This window comes from Limulus polyphemus, unplaced genomic scaffold (genome assembly GCF_000517525.1).
Source record: "Limulus polyphemus unplaced genomic scaffold, Limulus_polyphemus-2.1.2 Scaffold23, whole genome shotgun sequence".
Taxonomy (NCBI): Eukaryota; Metazoa; Arthropoda; class Merostomata; order Xiphosura; family Limulidae; genus Limulus; species Limulus polyphemus.
The window spans coordinates 159,756-185,126 of record NW_013665633.1 but is presented as its reverse complement, the minus strand read 5'-3'; the positions used below and the strand labels follow the sequence as shown (position 1 = coordinate 185,126).

General features: G+C 29.6%; 1 protein-coding gene across 4 annotated transcripts in view; it reads right to left on the bottom strand.

Annotated features, from left to right (window-relative positions):
- Positions 1–749: 749 nt before the first annotated feature.
- Positions 750–25,371, bottom strand: part of LOC106458452 (fat-like cadherin-related tumor suppressor homolog) — a 171,380-nt gene continuing 146,758 nt past the window's right edge. For 2 of the 4 annotated variants that reach the window (XM_022384954.1, XM_022384968.1), the window contains 14 exons: positions 24,535–24,921; positions 22,768–22,982; positions 21,979–22,116; positions 19,287–19,430; positions 18,672–18,692; positions 14,993–15,868; positions 14,577–14,742; positions 13,897–14,073; positions 12,011–12,184; positions 10,837–11,173; positions 8,619–9,679; positions 6,243–6,365; positions 4,276–4,314; positions 750–2,117 (listed from right to left, as the gene is read on the bottom strand). In XM_022384954.1, the coding sequence (XP_022240662.1) occupies positions 1,417–2,117; positions 4,276–4,314; positions 6,243–6,365; positions 8,619–9,679; positions 10,837–11,173; positions 12,011–12,184; positions 13,897–14,073; positions 14,577–14,742; positions 14,993–15,868; positions 18,672–18,692; positions 19,287–19,430; positions 21,979–22,116; positions 22,768–22,982; positions 24,535–24,921 (4,559 nt within the window). In that variant the 3' untranslated portion in view covers positions 750–1,416. The remainder of the gene's footprint in view (positions 2,118–4,275; positions 4,315–6,242; positions 6,366–8,618; positions 9,680–10,836; positions 11,174–12,010; positions 12,185–13,896; positions 14,074–14,576; positions 14,743–14,992; positions 15,869–18,671; positions 18,693–19,286; positions 19,431–21,978; positions 22,117–22,767; positions 22,983–24,534; positions 24,922–25,371) is intronic. The other 2 variants (XM_022384974.1, XM_022384960.1) reach the window with 2 other exon arrangements.

Genomic DNA, 25,371 nt, shown 5'->3' with positions numbered 1-25,371 from the left:
TTTTTTATAAAAATGCTATAATTGATAATAATACAAAGAATAGGTTTGTAGTTTCTTTCAGTTTTGTAGTATACAATTCTTAAACAATTGTAATACTGCTAAGAAAAACAATTACACAAACATGCATATGAAACCAGAAAATTATAAAAAAAAAAAAAGATTACAGAAAAAACATTTACTCTAATAAGAAACAGAACTAATTTTTTAGGAAAAATATTTACAAACCTACTTTCATACACTCAATCAATATTGACAAACATTAAGTGTAATTATAAAATAATAAAAAGTGATACAAGTTCCTTTGCTACTTCCCCTTTTTTGTAACAAAATATAAAACAAATCTTAAAATATAAGATTAGTCTGAATTCAGCTACAAGATTGCATTCAAAACATTGAAATGTTATCAATTACTAAATGGAAACAGATCGAGAATTATTTCAGATCCCTGCCAAGTAGTATTTGTCCATTTCTGATAGCCACTGATGAAGAATTTTATACATATATAATTTAGTCACAAACTAAACAAAATTCAGGGATCTTAACAAAATAAGGTAGAGAATAATTACTTGTTACAAAACTTAAGATATTCGGGAAATCAAGCAAGTTTTAGTTGAAAAATTAAGCATACAACTTAGATCAAATTGTAATGGTTTCTGGTTAAAAAAAATATCACAGGAAACCAAAACCCTCCACCAGAAATAATATCTATAGATTCTTTTGAACTTTAAAACATGAATGACTCATAATGGTTTCTAAAATAGTTTTTTTTTAGGTACAATACAACAATCATGTAACATGCATGTAACATAAAAACATTTATGCCACTACCAAATGTTGCAAGATTAAATAAAATGTATAAACTATACTCTACTTTGTCAACTTCAAATAATTATTGATTTCATTTTTTACTGTAACTTTAATAATTAAAATACAAAGCCTATAAACTATATCTTAAAGATTAATGTCACCAATCGTTTTTATTTTATTTTATTTAACACTATGTACACAAATGCTTATTTTTAAATCAGTAATTGAAAACTGAACAACTATTATCTATAAATTCTTAAGTCTCTTTTAACTAATAGACTAAAAGCAAGAATGAACATGTTTTTTTTTATAACTGTAACAAAAAATGGAAGCAAGTTAACCATAGTTAATCCCATTGTCACCTGTGTGATTCACAGCATGGTGTTTGATGAACTACCCAATTTGAGTGAAATATTAATACCTTTTGGCACAGTGTGCATCTTCCTCAAAATTTTTGGAAGGTTGCCCAGCAAAGCTTTTCTCTTCATGTTTTTTTGATGTTGTATGAAATTTTTGAGAATGTGCTTTTTTTTTGTAACTTAACAGATAAGAAAATCAAGGCTGAAGGTAATCACCTGTACAAAAAAAAGCGACAGACTGATAATAACATTAGATAACAGTTCCAATAGTTTGTCTTCCTCTCCCATTAGATATATTCCTGTTGCTAAAGTCAATTTCTACATCACTATTCACTTCACTGTCTTCTATTTCACATACATTAGCAGATAGGTCAGAACAAGAAGCATTAGTGGAAGTGTAGCCTCCTGCTGACATTGATAAACAGTCCAGTCTAGAGTTCTGAGGTAGATCTCCAGCTGCATCAACCATGAATCCTCTGCCTCCTTGTGGTGGAAACCCATAAGCTATGATATCTTCCGACTGGTCACAGGTAGTTGGCCTACGACTTCTAGGCCTGTTCCAGAGTTTTTCATGAATTGGTAAATACTGGTTAGGGTGGCAGGTGTACTTAAAAGGTGAGGAAGAAGCACATTCCTCTCCATCAACAAAGTCCATATCACTTAATTCTAAAATGGCCTGAAGATGACCATCATCCACTTGACTGTCATTGTACTCTGACCCACCAATAATGTCTGATATGGCAAAGTCCACATCTACACTTTCATCAGTACCTTGAACTCTAAAGAGCCCGTGTCTATCTTCACTTGGGAGTAACTCTATCTGACTGTTTTGGCTATGAGTATCTGCACTCTGAACACTGGATGAATCCGGAACTTCTTTCAAAGAGATTTCGGTGATGTTATCAAGAGGTTTCTGATTAGTAGCCCAATCAGAGCAATCCCAGTGGTAACCTACAATAAAATAAGCATAACTGTAAACAAAATGCAATTTTTTTTAGTGGGTTTTCAATCCTGTTCCAGCTACTGTAGTAAAAGGCTGCTCTAAGGTTTTATCACTATACTTAAGTCTCATGGAAGACTTCAAGTGAAAGAAATTTAACACACATGTGAAATAAGAAGTTATCTCTTAATAAACATTAAACTAAAAAAGTTATCTTGTCTTTAAAAAAAGTAAACTATATAATAATGTCTGTTTCACTTTTTTTTTAATTAAATCAAATATTGCTTATACTAAAAGGAAAATTTGACTTTTGTAAAGTTTTTTTTTTATGACAACCAGAGCAACTAAAGTGTAAATCTTACTCTTACAAACAAAAAGAACATGTCAATACAAGTGCAAGAAAAATTTTCCCCTTCTGTTTTAGCCATAAAAGTCCTTCAGAATATCATGATAACTGACTAATAGTAGATGGATACTTCTATGAATTATTAGTATAGGTTGAGTTAGAAAACCCAAAGAATTAGCCACTGAAATAAAGAAATATCTTTATCTGTAAAATATGCTGCTGTTGAGAAAATAAAATTGTGAGTTGACTACTTTCAGTTAATAATCAGTAATACCAAATTCATACCCAAATATTTTTATTCAGTATAGTAGGACTAAAGAGATTAAAAGTACTGGTTTTATGACTTGCGAGTTATGCAGAAATGTTCAAACAATTTTTTTTGCCTCATTAATTAACAAAGGGTTTTGAAACTTATCGTTTTTTTTGGTAACTAAAACCAATGCATCTATAAAGTGTAGTTCTGTAGATGTTTGTTTTAAATTTTTCTTTAAAATTAAGCTCAGTTCTTTTTTTTTTTGTTAGCTTCTTAATCCAAAGTAAATATTCCAAAGTGTGGCATATGAATTACTAATTAGAAATGAATAAGTTGTGTAATTGAAAGATCAAAGGTCAAAAACATAAATTTTTTTGAATTACCTTTTGTATAAGCATATTTAACAGTATTCTTTTTATGGTTTTAATTTTCCTAGCTACAAACAATTTTACAATTGATCTTTTGCTACCCATTTAAATAGAAGTGTGGTGAAGATGTGGGATATTGTACTCTTAACATATTCCTGTACACATATTTTTGTGGCATTAGGGAAAGACTTCAACAAATCACAGCTTTAAAAATGATCAAAACTGTGCATTTAATATACGCATTATTCCCCCTGCTGGACTATTTGTGCCAAAAATAACGTGTCTTTGAAGTCTGTAAAACATACTCATTGATACATCTTATACATGAAAATAAGCTTTCAGGGTGGCTTGGGTATGTCCCAAAGTGATTCTGAAACTCCTTATTAATTTTTTCAGTTTTATAAGTTTAACAACCATTGCTCCTACTTAGTGTCACCATCTCCACTAAGACAAGGAAATAAATATCAGTCCTGGTGTAGGTATTTTTGCTAATTAGTATGAAAAAAAGGATTTGTTTTCTGCAGTATATCATAATATTTTTCAATGATTTGATGTTTAACTGGTGAACTATTTTTTTGCTCTTGGTCATGATTGAAAATCACTATTAATAAGCACAACTTTGCAGGTTATACTACAGCTGTTATTGCTATATGAAATTATACATGAATAAGGGAATTATGATTTCAGGTCAAAATATTTATTTACAGCAACACTATTATTATAGTATTAATTATTCACAAGCTTTTTTTAAAGTAGTTACTAAACAAAAATCTCATTTTTTTATTACCAGAAAATGGTTTTCTGAAGATATATAATACACACACACACACACATTTTAAGACATATTTCAGCTAGTTATTTTCTTTAGTATCTGTAACTGTAAACAAAGAAATTAACTCCCTAATTATATTCCTGCAGGCAAAGTTGAATGAAGTCATTTGGACTATTTTGAGACACTAAATCTAACAGATTATACTTAATGCATGCAGATAAGTATGTGGGAGGAAAGGCTGAATAAAAAAGAGGTTAAACAGGATAAGCTGATGAAAAAGAAGTTTAAAATATAACTAACAGGACACTTGCTTCTTTCTAAATGGAGAGAGAAAAGATTCCAGCCTATTATCGTGCAACAAGAGCCACACAAAGAAGATGCTCTAGAGTAGTAATTATTTAGGTTTAAAAGCTTTTGGAAAAACCTCTACCTTCTTTAGAATCCTTAACTTTCTTCTCCTCTGGCTGGTCTGAGGTGAATGAAAACAAGGACATAGCTAATTAGTAGTTCAAAACCTACTTTAAACAGCAGAGTAATAACACAGAAAGAAAAGAGGTTATCCCATCACCAAGGTAAAAAAAAAAACTATTAAACTTTAGATTTTTCTAATAACATGACAGCATATAAAGTTGTATATCTAATAAAAAAATTACATTTAGATGTTAATAGTTACATAGATTATTTTCTAAGTTACCTTGTTGTTCACTATTTCAGTTTCACCTTACATATTTTTCAGAATTTATTTCAATCCTCAGTTTATTTACTAAAATGATTAAAGATAAGATACTAATTCAATTCACTAAGTTAAGGTGTAGGATTTTCCTATACAGAATACCCTAAAAATATTTTTTATATATAGTCATTACTCAATTCACAAAACTATTGGCTATTTTTCAAAACTACTGTTAATCAGTATATACTAACTGTCACACCAATGTGCTGGTGGTTTTTTATTTTGAAAGAGTATTATGTGAGGTTTGAAACAGAGTTAACTGCTTTGGAAGTAAAGACCAGCTAGTTAAACATGTAGAGAACTTCAGTGTATACCAAGAGTCTGAGATTAGTTTCAATTAAGGTCAGATGAGCCTTAAGATAATCTGGTCGACAAAGATGATAAACCAAACTATCTAAACATTGATTAGCCATTGGTCTGGTTTCAACTGACATGACTAGAAATATTTCTTAGGTGCACCAAATATTTGCCTAACTGCCAATGATTTTTATTTCAGGATGTGCTGAGAATAAAAAAGAGAGTTAGAGAAAATTCAGATAAAAGATGGCATACATAAATGACTCACACAATGTTTTGGAAGAAAAAAAACTAAATTAACTAATACCAGAATAATTCTCACTTTAAAAAATCTTGATTCAAGAAAGTTACATTTGGTTACCACAGAGACTGATTTTGTTAATATTTTTAATGATTTTACATTTAATCAATCAGCTTTTAAATGTGAAATGAATAAATATGTACAAATAACTATGAAATGCTTAAACCAGTGTAAGTGCTTTAAATTAAATGATGAGAACAAATTATATTTCACCAAGGATTGCTTAATCACATTGGTTAATTTTCTGTAAAATTACTGTCATCCCATTGCAAACAAAAAAAATCAATGGAATCAAAAAGATATTAGTTAATACTGGGACAACATTGGACTGAATGGTAAAACTATGTACAGCCTAAAATGGTATACAACTATTCGTAAGCCTACTTTTAAACTTCCTAATGTGTTTCTCATTACAATGGCTTACATGATTAGTAGTGTTTTTTATGTATAGCCTATTCCAATGACTTGTGCAGATAAAAAAATTTAAATGCTTTTTAGAGATAATTCCCCTAACAGCAATGACAGTATTAGTACAAATAAAATCCACAATTATTTAACATTGAAAAGTAAAGACATAGAAAATTCAATATATCTATCTTAAACTAAATTTGATAATAAGTTCCTATTTACTGCATTATCTTAAAATAATATCTAGGACATTCTTAGATATGTACCTTACATTTAGTAAATGACTAATAGCTGGATCAATACTTCTAATGCATTTTTGTTATTCTCAGTATATACAATAATACATTACCATTTACAAGTTATTTTGTTTAGTAAAATCTTAACAATCAGTGATAAGAAGAAAAAATCATAATTAAATGACTCGATTTACAGAATAAATCACTAATGTAATTTAAAACCTTAAAGAAATTTCTGAAAGTTGACCATTGATAACCAGTGATTTGTAATCAGTAATAACTTTCCAAGAGTAATTCTTACTGAAGTTTTAAAACCAAAACTATCAAAAACAAAATTATAAACATTTCACAGCAAGACATCTCAAAATACAAAACCTCTTTAAGACTGTCCATAGTTTTATGGTGTTCAACATTACACTTACCTAAGAGGTCTTCCATTGAACTAGGCTCTGATGATATCCCGAGACTTGAGGGTCCCCTAGATGGTAGAACTGGAACTACCACAGGAAGTAGAGGAAGATCCAATACTTTTTGAGATTTAAGATCTGTTGAAGTAACAAGTAAAAAATATGATTACACATTAATCATACAAACGCTTTAGCACTTTGTTAGTGGGCATAGAATCAATCAGTTGTTTTTCTGCATTAGCTATTTAACACTACTCATTATAAAAAAAAAAATGATAAAATATTAAAAATTACAAAAATGTTTATTTCCTATAACATAATACCTATTTCATTGTTGATTCTAAATTACAACTAGAATGTACAATTAATATTGAGTTCTGATCAGAGCAAGCTACCTACTTAGAGCAAAACTAAAAATTAATCTGGTAATGAGCATAGTTAAACAACTATACTTTTCTTATGTTCTTACTCATAAAGATTTGAATGCATTATTACCCTATCCCTGCGAGGGTATTGTAATCAGGTCTGTGTGTAAGTTTTCATACACATATCTCGAAAACTAATAAACCAATGTACACAAATATTTTATACAAGATGTAACATCAGTATGGGACAGTCCTCCACATATTTGGTCAGGATTCCTATTCAGATTCTGGATCACTTTGAAGCATTTTTTATAATGGGGAGATAGGGCATTTTTGCGGTTTTTTGGTTAATAACTCGGTAAAATGTGATCGGATTTGTACTAAATTTAGTGGGCACTTTAAGGTTGAGACTCATCACACTACGAAAAATGATATGGATAATTGATCATTCTGGATCTGAGAAGGATTTTCTGAGTTTTCAAAGGTGAAATTTTACGTTATCCAATATAAATGCATTCAATCTCAAAAAGGAGTGGCAGGGTGAGGGTATGTTTCATCAGTTGGTACATTGCTGTTAACAATATTTTCAGCCATAAACCCAATAAAAACTGTTAATATTAACTTAGTACTTTATCTCTTTTCTTAATCATCTTGTAAACAGATTAATACAGTATATGTTAGACTTATGTACTATTTTTCTCATAACTTTTAACATAAGTAGTTAATTCTATATTTTTAGTCTGAAAGGATCCCAATAACCATATCCTCGTTTTGAAAACTTGAAAAACAAAGGAAGTTAAAAAAAATTCATCACTTAGGTCAGTTGTCAGATAAACATGTTTCATTTACTAATATATCTATGACAGTTTGACAAACTTTCACCACTGTATACTGTGGTGACACTGGTGACATAAAACATTCTACCATAACATGCTATCTCTAATGTTTTTAATGAAGTAAAGATTATTCTGTGATTACTGCATACATGCACTGATAAAGTTTTAATGAATCCACATAAAAAACAAAACAAGAGTCATTAGGGGTTAAATTAAAATTAGCTTAGGAGCACTGCAGAGCATATAATAACATTTCAATAAACTGACAAACTTGTGAACATCCTCAAAGTAAATTAACAAGTCTTCAACAGTTCTTGAAGCCAACAGCCAGTGCTTGTGTTTTTCATAAGTCACTTTCATTAACAGTAATATTGGTTAGAATGTTGAATATATCTAATTCTATTATTTTTAAGTTTAATTTTTATTAAAGAAATTGTTTTACGTTGTTAGACTAACCTAAATCTCCGATGTTGGCCAAAAATACCATTAATAATTAGGGACCCATCTCATGAAACAATGAATTCTAATCTTTATAGGTAAGGAAGTAAGAAAAATACTCTTATTTAGCTATACTCATTACCAGATTGATTTTTAGTTTCATTCTAAGTAGATAGCTTGCTCTGACTGGAAATTAATATTAATAATATAATTTTGTTTCTATATCCATTGATTTCAATATAATTTGGGCAACTTTTAACTTCATAATTTGTTTAAAAATTGTCTATACTAAATCAGATCATTAGCATCATTTATATCAATGTTTAATTTCAAGCTGTTTCAGAAATAAGAACTAACAAAAAATTAAAAGGGATGTAAGAAGAATTTCTACTTCAATCAATTTTGGTTAAACAAGCAAACTCTACTAAATCCTTTGAATTTATCTTACATTATTTCAAGTTACAACACTTAACCCTTACTGGATTATTTTCTAGCTTGTTCCTTCATATACAAATGGAATTGAAAGTTGATTGATTTAGATCAGTAGTAGTAGTAGTAGTAGTAACAGTAGAAGTTGTAATGCCTTTTCAAAGTTAATTGGTTAAAATTACTATCACCAAGGAAATGCCGAAAATTAAACTCATTTTCTTAAATCTATAAATATGCCACACTTTTTTTTTTAAGTAGGATCAATAGAGAAAACAGCTGTTATTTTTTTTTCTTTTTCCATTAAATCATAGTTATATACCTACCATTCTGGATCTTGTTTTCATATATAATTTCTTTTGCCTTTTCCTTCTCATGTTCCCATCCTTCTTTGACTATTGAATCAGAGTCAGATGCAGAATTGGATGGTGGAGGAGGAGGAAGAGTGGGTGCAACACTTACAACTGGCTTGCTGATGTTTTGTAAGTATTCATGGCTATAACGTGGGATACTCTCAAGATCATCAGCAGCACTTCCATAGCTGCGAACTGTATCAAAATTGTTCATGACATTCAAAGCTTCCTGGGTACTGGGTGTGTATGAAGCAGGGCGAGGAGGAACAGTTGGTCTTATAAAAGGTGTTACTTCCAAGTTGCTCACTTTACTCATTCTGCTGAAGTTGTCCTTTCCTACTGCATTTTTAAGTATCATTTCATTAGCTGAATCTTCCTGCAAGGTATTATTCTGGGGTCTCCGGTGACGTTTACGGTGATAGAAACGACAGCAAAAAACAAGTATTATGACAGTTATGACAATGAAAGCAAGCACAGCAACAATGCCAATTATTTCTTCCTTGGTAATGTTCATACTAGTTGATGTTATAGAGGTGGTATAACGAGATTCTGTACATAAAGGTCCTGTCATATTTGGTTGGCAATGGCACTGGAAGCTTCCTTGAAAGTTAATACATGTAGAACCCACAGCACAAGGATGTGTTTGGCATTCGTCAATATCAAACTGACAAACATTTCCATGAAAACCATGACACTTGCAAATAGGTCCAGAAATACCTTCTTCACAAATGCCACCATTTTGACAAGGATTAGGGTTACAATAACGACCATAGCTACACCTCTTACCAGTAAGACCTGGTGTACACTTACAATGGAAGTCATTGTTGTCATTATAACACATTCCTCCATAGAGACAAGGATTTGAGGCACATGGATTGCTATCATATTCACACCGAGAACCAGAGAATCGACGTGGACACTGACAGGAGAAGATATTTCCTAAATCCTTGCATGTTCCACCATTATGACAAGGTTGACTTCCACACACTCCTGGATCAACCAGAGCACCACAAAAGAAATCCACACGAACAAATCTAGAGTAAACAAGTCAATAATCAAGTTTAGTAGTACTTTGTGCTTCCTACAAATGTTGTAAAGATTAACAGCTTTATAAGCACAAATTAAGTAATTAAGAACAAATAAAATATTTCATATTTGTGTTCATTCTTTGTTATTTAATATGTACTTATAAAGCTGTTAATCTTTACAACATTAAAATAAGTCAGTATTGTTAATAACTATTCAAAATGCTTTATAAAAAAAAAGATGTCACTAAAGTGCACATGTGGGGAACTTATAAAAAAAATATATCATATGGACTTGAACATATTTTGTAACCGACTTTAGAAAAACTTACTTACAAGTTATTGTACAAAATAAATACAGAGATTAAGCTTCAAAACCATTTTCCAGTTTAATTTACAAAAGTGAAAGTAAAGAATGTTTGACCTTGCATTATAGTATTTTGATAGTCTATGATGCATTTTATTTCAATTTACTCTGAAGACTACAAAATAACTTTCATATTTGCACACAATTTAGTAGAATCAAAACTTAAAATTATAACAAAGCGTGAAACCCTCACTATGCTAATAAGGGTAATACGTAGTTAATAAAAACTATATAATTACTAGCAGAATATTAGTTTCTGCAATAATAATTTCACTAGGTTTTTATGGCAGTATACACAACATTCTTGAAAATTATACAAATAGAATAAGTACTGGGATATTATGTCTTCACTGATTTCTGAAGGGAAAATAGATAGTTATAGCTCAAATATGAGAAACTTAAAACTTAGCTATATGCTTACCACAATTTCTGCATTGAAGATATAAATTCAATTGAACTTGTTCATTCTAGCTTAAGTGATTACACTCTGTGATAATCATCCTACTTCAGGATTTGCAAAAGACTAGTGGAATTTAATATTCAAGTTATCAAGTGATATCATGATCCATCTATAAAAACGTGTATAGATAACCGTCACAAAACAAAACACTGTAATATTTAGGTATGAAATATGTAGAGTAGTTTATATGTGGAAGATTTCTACAGATATGCTGTATAAAGTAGAAATAATCTTTTGGAGTTATTTATAAGTTCTTCATGAGTTGTAATTCTTCTTCTCTGATGGTTTGGGTATGCTAAAAAGTTAAAAAACAAATGAGTATTTGTCAGTTACTCCTACCTTCGTAGAGTTGCAACAGAGTTGCTTACTGCTGAATGCAGTGGAAGTGAAACACCTGCTACACGGATATCATCCATACATCCAATGAATCCCATTCTTACATCATCCAGAGCTATACTTTGCACTTCAGCACCAAAAAAAATATCATTTCGCTCCAAGTTTAGGAGTTCATGAACACCTGGAGCTTTTCCTGATATTCTAAATTGTCTGTCAACAACTATTTCTGCAGAATTGTCACGCCGATCTAGCTTTATTTCATGCCACAGTCCATCATTCACTTTCACATTTTCAACCCGAATCAATCCTTCACCACTGCCAAAGTCAAACCGGTTTGGAAGTGCATTGATAAAGATAATTTATGTTAAAGAGAATTGAATATTTTAAATAATTCAATATAGCTTCACATTTTAACATAAAATATTTTTTCTGTTTTCATACAGATGGTAAATGGTTTTATTCAATACAAATATAATGCATTCACATCATTAAACAAAACTAGACTTTTCTAACATGAAAGTGACATTTGAAATCATCAAAGTATAAGAAAATTACTATAACATGTCCAATTATTTATGAATAGAATTAATAGTTGTTAGTTCAAATTTAACATTAGCTATTAAAGCAGCGAGATGATTTGATGGTAATTAACAGAAGTATGAATGGTCTCTTTAGTAGGCAAATGCATCATTTTTAAAGGTATAAAAAATAAGAATTTAATTCCAAATTTTATTATAACCTAAAGTACTACAAAAATCAAATAGTCCTTAACAGTACTTTAAAGATTTATTCTTGTATTCAAATTTTTGAGAGATATTTCATATTATAGATTATTCTATCACAAGGATAGAGCTGAGGTGATGACTTGTTTGTTTTAGATATTTGCACTAGTGATAGTTGTCAAAAATTCTGAACTGACAGACTAGAGAGAAGGTAAGTAGTCAACAGTACCCACAACCAACTCCCTTGAGCTACACTCCAGTCAAACAGTGGGAACATCACTCTTATAACTCATCCACCACCTCAAAGTCAGGAATATGATATTTCTGCAATGGGATGAGGACCATGGGTCTTTGAATTGAGAGACCCACACCCTAAATACTAAGCTACATCCAGCTCTAGGTGATGAAAATATTTACTATAGAATAAACTGTTACCATATAATACAAACACCTAATAAACAGAACTTTTACCTCTAAAATGCTATAGTCTCTCAGTCCAACAGCATACATCAAGTTTCCAGTTGCTAATTTTGTTCTGATTTGTAAAGCAACACTTAAGTGTCGATTCAAGGGGATGTTCAGCTCATATTGAGTATAACTCTTTCCGCTGAAGTAAATTGGATGTTTCTCTAATAGAAAAAATGATTCACAAATGTTATATTTTGATAAAAGAAACAAAGAATTTTAAAACAATTAGCTTTAATTTTCTTTATTAATTAATTATCTGTATACAGTTATAGAATGGGTGTACATATGCATATTTGTCAAACATTCTCAAAAAAAAAACTACTCAACCAACTAAATTGAACAGCTATTATAAGAGATGCTTACTTATACACTACATGTATCTTTCAATTCCTCACAAAACAAAAATTACAATAGGCATTTACACATTTAAATGTAATGATAATTTACACTCATTTTTAAACTAATTAAAAAATTTAATTAATATTTGCAGCAAAATTGCTAGAATACCAAAGAACTTATTAACAACAACATCTAGAGTTTAAGTAATAATTAGTATAATTTTATAGATTTGAAATATAACAGAAAAATTCTTATAACTTAAGATACATAGTAGGTTTAAAAATATAAAACTTTAAAATACCACCTTTATTACTATAAATGATAAGATTTGCTAAAAGTTACAAGTGTATTAAATTTTTGAATATGGTTATTAAGATATACTTTTAAGATTCTCATACTACACATAAGGTTAGATGTGGTTTAATTACTATGACTTTTGCAGCCGACATGATCGGCCTTGTGCTTTTACGTAAGATCATTTTACCTCATTTCCCAAAATAGACAATAAAATTTCATCTTTAAAGTGTTTTAACATATAAGTTAAAAGAATGTGTCTTTTTTTTTAATCAGACTTACACTGAAATAACTAGAAGTTAAGAGCACTACAAACATTTATTAGGAAAATTACAAATGTGTATGTTTTGTGGTGTACATTATATCTTCAGCTATTTAGATCTTACATTATTATTCATCTCTATTTGTGATAATTTAAAATGTCACAAAGAATTAGAAACTAATCAGAATTTCTCATAACAAAATAACCTCATATCAAACAACTCTGGAAAATATATTACTGGTGCTATGTCTACAACTTCCATCAACAGTACATGTTTTGATAGATTCAAATTCAACTTGTTCAAAATCTACAATGCAAATAGGCATATTTTTGAAACTAGAAAATAAAATAATAATTATTATTTTCACTCTACAGTATTATTTCTTGTGATATTCTATAAGAAATGCTTTATTATGATAACAAATTGACAAAGTATTGAATAGTAAAAGCTTCAATTTACCAGCTCATATTTTATAGCCTTCACTTGATGCATTATATATATTAGTTAAGTTCAGTCTATCAAAAGAACTTTCCGATATTTAATAAGATGGATGACACAAGTTTATAGTTAAGTGGCAAATCTTTCCCAAACTTTCAAATTATCTATTTATAAAAATATGCAATTAGTAAGACATAACTGTTGAAAAGAAAAATTACAGTTAAGAACTTCTTTGATAAAATAAGGAAAAAGTATGTTTAATGTGGAGTTTATTTTTTAATCATAACTTTACAATCATCACAGGATATAATCCTTTCTAACTAAAAACTTATTATTGTGTCAGTTTCCACAGAAAATCTATAACAAGTAAATGTCAACTTTTCTTGTTTATAATTTAATACTATTTATTACTTAACAAGTGCTAATAAACTCTCAGAGATACATATAACTTGTTAGTTTATTCATCAGTAAATATAAAAGTATTAAACTTCATTCTTTGTGTATGTCATGTAAAACAAATTAGGTTTTTTAAAACTAACCTTCATAGCATGAAGGACCTTGACAAGGAGCTCCTCTTTCTATGTCACAAAAGGTACCTGTTTTCCCATCTGGACATTTACATGTATAACCCAGTAGAGACCCAAATGGAACACAGATGCGATACTGTGGACAAGGTCGGCGAGCACATTCATTCACTTCAAGATCACAGTGGTTTCCTTGTGAGAAAAAATAGGTTATATACCATGGAATTTTCACAACAATGCATTGTCAAATTAATTGTTTTTTTCTCCAATTAAATAATAAATATGAAAGTTTATATACTTTTTGGCATTTTTTCTTTACTTTGTTAAAATATTCCTGAATCAAAATTTGTATGCAATAATTGCATGTCTGCATTTTTTTTTTTAAGTGTTTAACGTGCAACAAAGATCTGTAAATTTAGAACAAATATTTCTTCTAATAATTATTTGGGTTTTGTGGGAAATAAAATTGTAGTAAACATAGAATGCCCAATACATTTATCATTAAAAAAAAAACATGTAAGTATTGCTCTTGAAGAAGTTAAATGAAAAAATATGGTATTCAAAAAACAGATCTTCCTCATTAAGAGAAGTAATGCAAAAGTTAGAATATTTTCATTTGTGCTTGAAAAATGGAAGTTAATATTTTTCCATCCTTAGGTAGTCATTTACGTCTAGAAATGAAAAAGAATACATACCACCATAACCAGGTTCACAGAGACACTCCAAGTTCCTATAATGTTGTGGAGAAACATAACTCAAGGAATCAGTTGTGATGCTAATAGCATGCACTTTGTCTAATATAATCCTGTCAACACATTCTCCATGGTCACAATAATTTTTAGTGCACCTGTCTTCAGTAACCTGAATAAAATATATAAGCATGATCAGCTTTGATTTCAAAATAATGAAGTAATGACTTCAAGTTAAAGAATCTTTTAATATGACATTAAATAAACTAGAAGTAAAACTTGTCCATTTAAAAAACTAAATTCAACATTCTTCAAATGAATAAATAAATGTATAGCTAGAAAGGGAATAAAAAAGGAAAAGTACTTGAGGCACAAAATGAAAGTGAACAATAAAACCTAAGAAAAGTCTTGTTTTCTTTTACCTTTACAACCAGGAGTCCAATGATTGACTCAAAAGATGCTTTCTCTTCTTTTAGCTTCTCTAAAATTATACTTGGTTGATAAAAACTTTGCAACCCTTTCCTTACTGCAAACAAGACATCAAGATCTTGTCTCATGCTTCTACGACTTCTAACTGATTCTTCTAAGGATGGTTGCATGCTAATGATTTCTATATCTTGGAAGCCTACATTTAAAATGTTTCTAACTGCCCTCAGGAACCTTTTCCTGTAAGACAGCAAAAAATCCTCTGGAGTAATATCATCCAAACTTATTCCAACACTATTCTTAACAGCCTCTTCTGTGACAACAGACACCTCCACTAACGCAGTTCCATATGTGGTAAATTTCCCATCACTGACACTTACATTAATTCTATAGCTCCCTACATCCAATCCTTCATATGCAACTAATGTGCCATCTTCTGGATCAATTTTGAATAAATGTTTATGAGGTGTTACAATGTCATAAAACAGCTTATCGTAGGGATCACTGTCGGTAGCATGAACTCGTCCCATCACTCCTCCAGGAAATTCATCCATGTATGAACTGACGGCAACTTCCAAAGAACTCACCAAAGGAGGAAACTGACTTTCTTCAATTATATGGATTGTTACCCAAGTATCACTACTAAGTGGTGGGATCCCACCATCTGAAACCCTGATGCAGAGGATATATTCATTCTTGTACTTATGGTTGAACATTGTCGCAGTACGTAAGGAAGCATCTTGCTGGACTAAACGGAAGGATTTATCCTCATTTCCAGAGATAATGTCAAATGTAAATGGAGTTGTATTTGGAAGAGTATCAGCATCAGTGACTGAAAACTTTAGTATAGTAAAACCTCGTTGCTTTCCTTCCTGAAATAATATAATAATTTATTCTCAAAACATTAACTCATTTTTCACAAATAAATGGACAAGTGACTTCTTAAATGTATAGATACTTTCATAGGAAGAAAAAAATCAACATGTACGTGTGAATACAGAAAAAAAATAATCAAGATATAAACATAAACTCAAGCCTTACAATAAAAAAACACAAGTTAAGCAACTCCTAGAAAATATATATATATATAAAACCAGTGTTCATAATAATAAAGTTATATACAAAATGGATCAACCTCTTTCACATACAGTGGTATTCAAGTAGTAGCAATAGATGTAATGGCCACGTCAGTCAATTAAAGCTTGTAATAAAACTAAAACATAACTTGTTTAAAGTAGCGTCATAATTATTAACTTTGGAACATCCATCAGATTACTTACAAAACACTTACAAAACAGTGTAGCCAATTGGGTAAAGGTAGTGCAGCCACCCCACCCAAGTCTTAATTTCTTTTTTTTTTTTGAAAAAAGTAAAACATCCGGTTAATGGGCTATGTTCATAGGAAATTATAAATATCAATAAATACAAAGTACAAAGTTATTGTAAGAAAAGGTAAAGAAAAACATTGCATCACGTGGATTCCATTTGATAAGTTAGTTTATTACTATTTGAACTATTTCTCTTAATGTTGATTCAATCTTATGGTTTTTTGTCTCTCTATGCATAATAGGAAAAATAAGAAACATAATTTAATCACAGTTAAAGAATTGATATTCAACTGAGGAAAGAAAATATCTATTAATAGAAAAAAGATATTGATTAACGTATGGTAACATTAAACTGAAGAGATGAAATGCATTTACAATCTTCATTCTAGGTCTCTATAATTTTGAAGAACTGAAAACAATCAGAATAAACAAGTATTATATATTATTTACTTTGGAATTGTGTAGTTGAAACCACTGAAATTAGAACTCGCAAAGACAAGGTTAGCTTTGGGAAACTTTTTAAAAGGCATTTCTGGAGAAGAAGTATATTCTATGTATAGCCACCTGAGGACATAAAAATTCAACATGCATGTACAAAGAAACATCTTTAATTTTTATCTGTTGTTATAGTTCAGCTCCAAAGCAACATGTACAAGGATCCCACACAAATTTTTATATTTGTTTCACTAACTTTACCCAGGAACATTACCAAATATTTATATAATATATATATATATATATATGTGTGTATATTCATGATGTTAGAAAAACAAAGTCTTGATAGAAATGAATTTCTTTTTTTACAGGGCCACCAATCCCTGTCCAGCATTACTAATTTCTGCTATTGCACATTGCAAAATATTTGAATTTTCGGGATGAGCTTACTTTTAAAGTTACAACTGTAATTAATAGAGTACACCTTCTGATGGTTGTTTCTGTCATGTGATTATAAAAAAATTCACATTTTAAACTCTGTATTTCACTACTGTATTGTTATTCCATATTTAAACGTTCTGTAACATGGAAAAATGTTCTTCCCTGACCAACAGTCCAATTACCTTCATTTCCCCTAACCAATTTTAATTTCCTTGATTTTTCAGGTTCATGAGAATCTTGTATATATCCCTCAACTGATATCATGCTATAACTTTGTACAGCAATTACAGATGAGTAATTAATGAAATTTGATAAATGATTAATGTTAGACTCATTAATTTATTACAATCAATTCTACCATGAGACTTGAATAGTTGGAATAACTGAAAAAAAGTAATAACCAGAAATACTCATTTCGATTAGTTGATTATTTCTGTGAGTCATGACACTACCAATTAAGTTGAACAACAATGAGTTACTTCAAAATAATAATGAGAAATCATAACAGCAATATTTCGATTATTTGGATAGTTAGTTGGAACAATCAAAAACAGTAATAATCAGAAACACTAACTTTAATTAGTTTGTTTTTTGTGCCATTAATCAATTTAATTATAGTTTTGATTAATTGATTCTTTAATGTAAAACTAATCAATGTATTTGCTGCTCAGATGTAATCAATTATATAAATTAATTGAGTTAATCATCTAGTTCTAAAAACAAATTAAGAGTAAAATATGGGCAGAACAAAACAAATAAAAAATATATTCAGTTAACATTTTTTGAAGCTAATAAAATACATCACAAATCTTACATGCATTATAATCATAACCTTAACAAGTAAAATTTAACTATTCTGTTGACATATGGGTTCTGTAAATTCAATTGTAAAATGTCAATAACAACCAGTCAAAAGTCTGAATTCAAAGCATCAACACTGAAGTATACAAGAAAGTTTGTAAAAGAAGCCTGTGTAAATGTACTGATAGAAGATATAACCTCCAAAGTGGTAACTTAGAATTCAGAATTCAAAATGAATAACCGAACACAAAAACACGTTGGTAGAAAGAAATAAAAAGTAGAAAAAATTTGTAATGAAGTATTAAGTTCCATAACTGGGTAGAAATATAAAGTAATTCCACTTCGGAATAAGTTACTAATATCACTATTGTATATCACTAAGTTACTAATATCACTATTGTATATCACTAAGTTACTAATATCACTATTGTATATCACTAAGTTACTAATATCACTATTGTATATCACTAAGTTACTAATATCACTATTGTATAATAAATAGTAAACTTGTTCAGAGAAATTGATATGAAAAAAAAAAAACTTGAAGAGAGCACAAACTAAGCATTTGAACACAAGCACTGCCATAAAAGTCAATGTATGTTGTAATAACCATGCTTTCATCACTTACAAGACATACTATGATTAAAACGTGCTAAATTTCTCTACTTACTAATGTGTCCAGTTTATCAAGCTGGTAAAAAAAATACAGAAATAAAGAAACATGTAAAACAATTGGTTTTCTGTAACACCTTCAGTGATGTATGCAGGGTATAAAACATGTGTTGTTAGAGTAAAAAAAGTGACATCTATTGCAAATTTCTAAAATACTATATGAAAATCATAATATAAAGAGGCTAAAAATGTTTTTCTATATCTCAATATATCAAAAATGTGTTAAATTTGGAAATATTATACTTACGTTTCACACATATCAAACAGCCTTCTACTATTAGTATAATTTTAAGAACAATTTTCAAATATTTTTTATTCTTTTTTCATTTGTTTGTATGCAAAAACAAGTTTTATTATATACTTTAACTCCTTCCTTTGTCAAGTTGGCTACACATACTTGCATATACTTTATACAGTTTACAGAAGAATAATAAAAATGACATTGATGACCAATGAAGTGTTTTCTTAAATTTCAAGAAAATCTCAATAGACCAGTTACAATGCTTTCAATCTTAAAGATTATTTCATTACTTCACCACATATATAAAACTATTAATTTCAAAAGATGGTCAAGAATAAAAAATACAAAAATAATTAATGTTAAAATTCATACCTGCACAATGGCTGTATAGTTTGCTTGTGAAAATACAGGAGGATTATCATTGACATCAGAGACTTCAATGTTAACCAGGACAACAGAGGATAAGGAAGGAGTCCCACTGTCTTTACATTCCACTTCCAAAACATAAGTTGAAATCTAAAGTGGCAGAACAAAATTAGTAAATATACATAAATATTAATTTTCAAAGAAGAAATTCCAACTATTAACCCATTGACTGTAGCTGATCTAAATATTAAGTGTACAAGCTATACATCGTATATGGCACACTTGCATTGAACTGCCAGAGGCAGACTGGATGTACCCTATAAGGTGAATCAGCACTCAATGGGTTAAATAATAAATGAAAATAATTAGACACTACAAAAGAAGAATGAATTATGACTGAAAGTACACAATAACAATAAAAAACCCATGTGAAGACTTAGAACAGAAGAATGAGATATTAACTAGAAGTCTAGAATAAAACAATGAGGTATTAAGTATAGATCTAGAGTGGAAGAATGGTATGTGAACTCACTTTCTACAACCTTTGTTTTAGGTTTGTCAATGTGTGCGTGTCACAACCTTTAATAGTGTTGCATTCAAGACTTAAATAACTATTATCAATGTATATCAATAAACTTGGCATTAAAAGATAGTTTATAATTCAACTTTTTAAATTATCACAAGTTTGACTACTTAATTTCAAAACAAATATTTAAAAAATCTCAATCTTCATTTTTCTCTATCATATGATATGCCTGAGTTCCAATTTCTCCACTTCAGAATTTTCTAACTTCTAAAACAGGCTGCTGCAGCTTTCCATTAAAAAACACAACCTGTACATAATTACAATCAAGAATTTTAGATTTGAATCTCCTCCTCCTGAATTCTTGATTTGCTGAAATATCAATAAATTTAACAAACCCACAGGAGAAGTCCCTCTACTTTCTCTCTAACTTTACTTACTAATCTCTTACTAATCAACTTTACATAGCTGATGAGCATGTTTATAAATAACAGAAATAGCAGATTCTCCTCTATGTAAATCTTAAAATTCTGTGCTCAGTTTTTCTGCTATAAACCTTTAGTCGAAGAGAATTTCTTGGTCTTTGCTGATCAAATTTGGTACTTCAAATAGTAACAGAATTGTTTTAACCTATTTGTAGCTTACTTAGAGAGCCAGATAAATTATGGTAGTTTTGAGACTTTCTATTCTAGTGACCAATATATGTTTTGTGTTATAAAATGTATATTTGAAAGAAACAAATTCGTTTTGTACACCCAAATTCTTGACACTCAATGAAGCTTGGATATGCAATGAGTATTACAAATCTTTTATGTTTAGGTGTATTTGTTATCTATTGTTATATATTTTTAAACAAAGTAACTAAGATGTAAAAATTATGAACTTCTCTGCTTAGCAAAAGAAAACTTCACAAAAGTAAAATGTCTAAAATTGCACTAGCTCAAGTTTGTTGTAAAACATAACCCTCAGATCAGGTACTGTTTACAATTAGCACTATGGGAAACAGCTAATGAGCTCCTTCTATGATTTATTGCTTTTACCAATAAGATTACTGCTCCAGTAAGTACAAATTACAATAATAAAACCATAAAATCAAAGCAGCTGTGAAAAGGTTAATAGTTGAAACTGCTAAGTAATATGAAATTTTCTGATAAATAGTGGAATCAGTGGGGAGGAAAAAAATGATATTTTATTTCATATTTTTCAACTTTTCATTTCACTGTATATTGATAATTTCTCTACAGTTAGTGTTAGGAGAGAGAAAGTAAGAGATAAAATACAAAGTTTTACCAAAAACAAATTTTTGATATTCATTAAGAAGGTTCTAGAGGTTATGTAAATGAAACATAAGAACTGTAAGATGAAAAAACTATTTTTATTCTTAGCATGAATATCACCTTTCACTCAAGCTGATTCAGTAAAGACTTTGGAAAGTTACAGTCAAATATTCTGTTGAAATAATTTATTAAAAACTTAGACTTTTTTGTACAACAGACTTTTAATGTTTAATAAAAGTTTGCCAAATTTTGTAGAGATACATGTAGTAAGTTCAGAGTTATTCTATGTCAATTTTTACAGTTCCAAGATTGGTCACATTGACCACCTTCATATTTATAGGGTTAAATACAAGTGTACATAGGAAGGATGATACATTAAATGTATAATTGTTGGGGTCAAACTGAGTCCTATTATATTTTGAAATGCATTTTTTTAACTACTTAACAACATATTACTGTGGGTCCATGAGGACTTTGTTGGTTACAGGGTCCCTAATAATGTGACACACGCAAAAAATTTAAGTAAAAATATTATCAGTATCATAATTAGTTCAACTAATTAACACTGGTGATTACTTGTGTATTTTACATAAAATTGAATGAATTCACCCAGTTCTTCTGGTCAGTTCTTCATTCTGAGTGTTACAACAAACAAAAACAAAATCACTCTGTACAATGAAATGTGTAGACGTGAGGGTTCAAAATAAGTCTGAAGAATGAAATATTAAGCAGCCATTTAATAAAGTATTTATGATTGTTAACCATTAGATTTCTAAAATCAAATTACATAAAACCCACTAAATGCTCTCCCTCAACCTATAACACAGAAGTATGTATAACAAGGGTGATTTTGAAAGGATATCTATGTACTTGTATTTGATCATTTCTATATTTTTACCATTTCTCTGTCCAACTGAGAAGCCACTATGATGTAGCCATTATCTTTGTCAATAATAAATTGCCCATGCTTGTCACCACCAATGATGGAGTAGGATAATCGTGAATTTGGAAAACTGTCAATATCACTTGCTTTCACCTGAGGGTAAAAAAAAAGGGAAGAAAATGTAAAAATATCAAGTTTTCAACTAAGTGAACTAAAACATAAAAGCTTTAGCAAAAAACTTATCGGTGAGAGTATAATGAGTTCTTAACAGCTCTTACTGGCTATTTACCATATTTTTTTGATAATCAAACTTACAATATCATAATTATGCCAAATCAACCAGTAAGAGAATAACAAAATTAAAAAAAAAATAATAATAATAATAGCAATAAAGATTCTGTTGTTAGTTTGGAACTGAAGCCTGCAATTTTTTTTTATTGCCTTTAATTCAGGTTAAAAGATGTTTTCTGTATATTATTTTGTGGTGAGTTTTTTATTTATGTTTATTTATATAAAATGATGTTCTTCTGGATGTTTCAAAGAACATGTACAAAGTAGACCAGGTTTTTTTTTTCCTAATTGGGAAGGGATTTGGAGGGGTTCCTCCTTACTCTTGAAATTATAATTGAGACAATGAAACATACTATAAGCTTTTACAAATTTAATTTTCTCAAACATTAGGTTTTGAAAATTTTTATTTTAAAGAAGAGGAACTTCTGATATGATATAAAAGTGTTTATGGTAATTACATTATGTAATTTGTAAAAAAATTAAAAGGTTTTATTTCCAAACTAAAGAACTCACCTGTATGATTTTATCACCCGGAGATGCATCTTCTCTTATAACAGTTCGGTAAGAAGGCTGGTTAAAAGCAGGGGGATTGTCATTAGCATCAATAACAGATATGTTAATAGTGGCATGGTTATTAAGTGGTGGCGTTCCACCATCCTTGGCTTCAATAGTCAGGAAATATTCTTTGACTTCTTCATAATCTAATAGTTTTGCTACTGAGATGACTCCTAGAAAATCATTTTAAGTGAGAAAACAGGATATAAAAATTGAAAACAATAACTGTAATAAACATTACAACATGTGCTGCTTACATTTCTTGCAATATTTTTATTAGATATCTTTTTGACTTTGTAGAAACAACTGAGATAAGGAAATGTGCAATACATTACTTAAATTCAGATGTCTAAGTGCATGCTGGATACCACAAATCATTATTAAAATAAGCATGAGTACAAATTCCAGATAAATATATATATATTATAGTTAGAAGATTTTTAGAAACACATTATATAAGGTTTAATGTAACTATAAAACCCAGTAGTACTTGTATCCACAGTACATTTCTTTGATGTGGGTTTTATAATATGATGTACTGCAGATAAGTTTGTATAGCATAATAAATTTCTAGAAAAAAAAAAATGACAGCATATTACAAAATGCCTATTTGTTTGTTTAGTTTGTTGTTAAGCACAAACCTACATAACAGACTATCTGTGCTGTGCCCACCATGGGCATCAAAACCTGGTTTTTAGTATTATAAGCCACCATACCTACCATTGAGCCACTGGGTGGTTTATGGAATACAGTATAGGCTTAGCATGGTTTTAATGCTATTGTTGTTTATTCCTGTGGTGTACAGTGATTGTAACTCATCCTTTCTAAAGATGCTCTTTTTAATTATAATTATATGAAATGTAATTTTGATACATGCCAAAAGAAGATTTTTGCAAATTTTAGGTGTTATCCTAATTAAAGAAGTAGAACTACCACCTTCCATTAACAATATAGTGTTCAACATCATTATTATTACAAATCACAATTATAATTAGAGAAAGATCATTTAGTACTTTTTGTGATATTTGTCTATTTCTGATACAATAGTTAACACTCATATCGCAAACTCAGTGTTATGGAAATATATCAACCAATAATAGATCTCAAACATAAAGCAACTGCTGACAAAACTAGAGATACCATGTAACTAATTTTTTCAGATCTCAATCTTGCCAAAGTTAAATTTCTTAGTAAACTAGTTGTGCTCTAAGTCTTCTACATTTATCTTTCTATTGTACATTTACTTTTTTCTTCTAAACTTTTTCACGAGCAAAAACAAGATTTAATTTTTCAACTATTCACCAGTGGAAATGAAAAATATCGAACATTTATAAAGAGAAAAAAACTGTATGTGCAATATCAGATTGTGTAGAGTTGCTAAACAGAAGGTTGAAGAGAATTATGGAAAACTTACATTTACAGGAAACATAAATTTAAGCAAGCATAAAACATTTCCAACATAGATATGATAAATAAAAATATTTTTGATGCATGCTGAATGCAGAAAAATAAGAAATCTAGTTATATCTATTTTTTATTTTCTTATGTTAATTGTTACTTTCTTGGCATATCCCTTTTGGGTTACAAAAGTTTTTATTTGTATTTTACAGGCACACCCCCTTCTTCTGGGTTTTTCTCTTGTAATACCATATACCCTTTACATATACATGTATATTGTTTTACTCCATAAAATCACATGTGCAATAATAAAAAGTTAAGTCATACCTGACTTTGGGTGAATGATAAAAACACTAAAATCATTTCCACTGACAATAGAATATGTGATTTCTGCATTCACTCCAGTATCTTTACTTGTAGCAAGGACACGAATAATTTCTGTGCCAACATCATCTTTTTCTGAGACATTAGCATGATAGAACTTTTGGGCAAATTCTGGTGGATTATCATTTATATCTTGTACTCTGACTAGAATAGTAGCAACAGAAGAGAGCTGAGGTGTTCCGTAGTCACTAGCCTGAACTGTCAAGTTGTAAAATGCCACTTGTTCACGATCTAAGGGTTTGTGGAGGCGTACAATTCCTGTCTGATTATCGATGGTGAAGTTACCATTGGCAGAATCAACAAAGGAATAAGTTATTTTACGGTTTATTCCTGGAAATTAGATAAAACATTACATATTACATTTCAAATACCTTCACAACATTATCATAATAACAAACATCAAACAGTATCATAAAAACAAAATTAAATATGTGCACTTGCTTCACATAATATGAAATTGTATTAAATCTGCAAAGAGAAATAGATTTTACAAATGAGAAAAATGGTATAAGAATTCTTTAATTATTATATACTTTAATTCTTTTGAGATATATTGTGCATTGCTTTTTTTTTTAAGATTGACAGATGACTCACAGGCTAATTAAGAAACAAGAACTTGAGATTTTTCATGATATATAAATAACTATATAGTAGCAACTCTCTTACTGCATGTTTCATAATTTAAAAGAAAGCTTACCAAGCAAGAAATTAAAACAGGCTATTAATCTCAAACTAACCACAATACTATTTAGCTACTTTCTGTTTCACTTCATCTGAGTA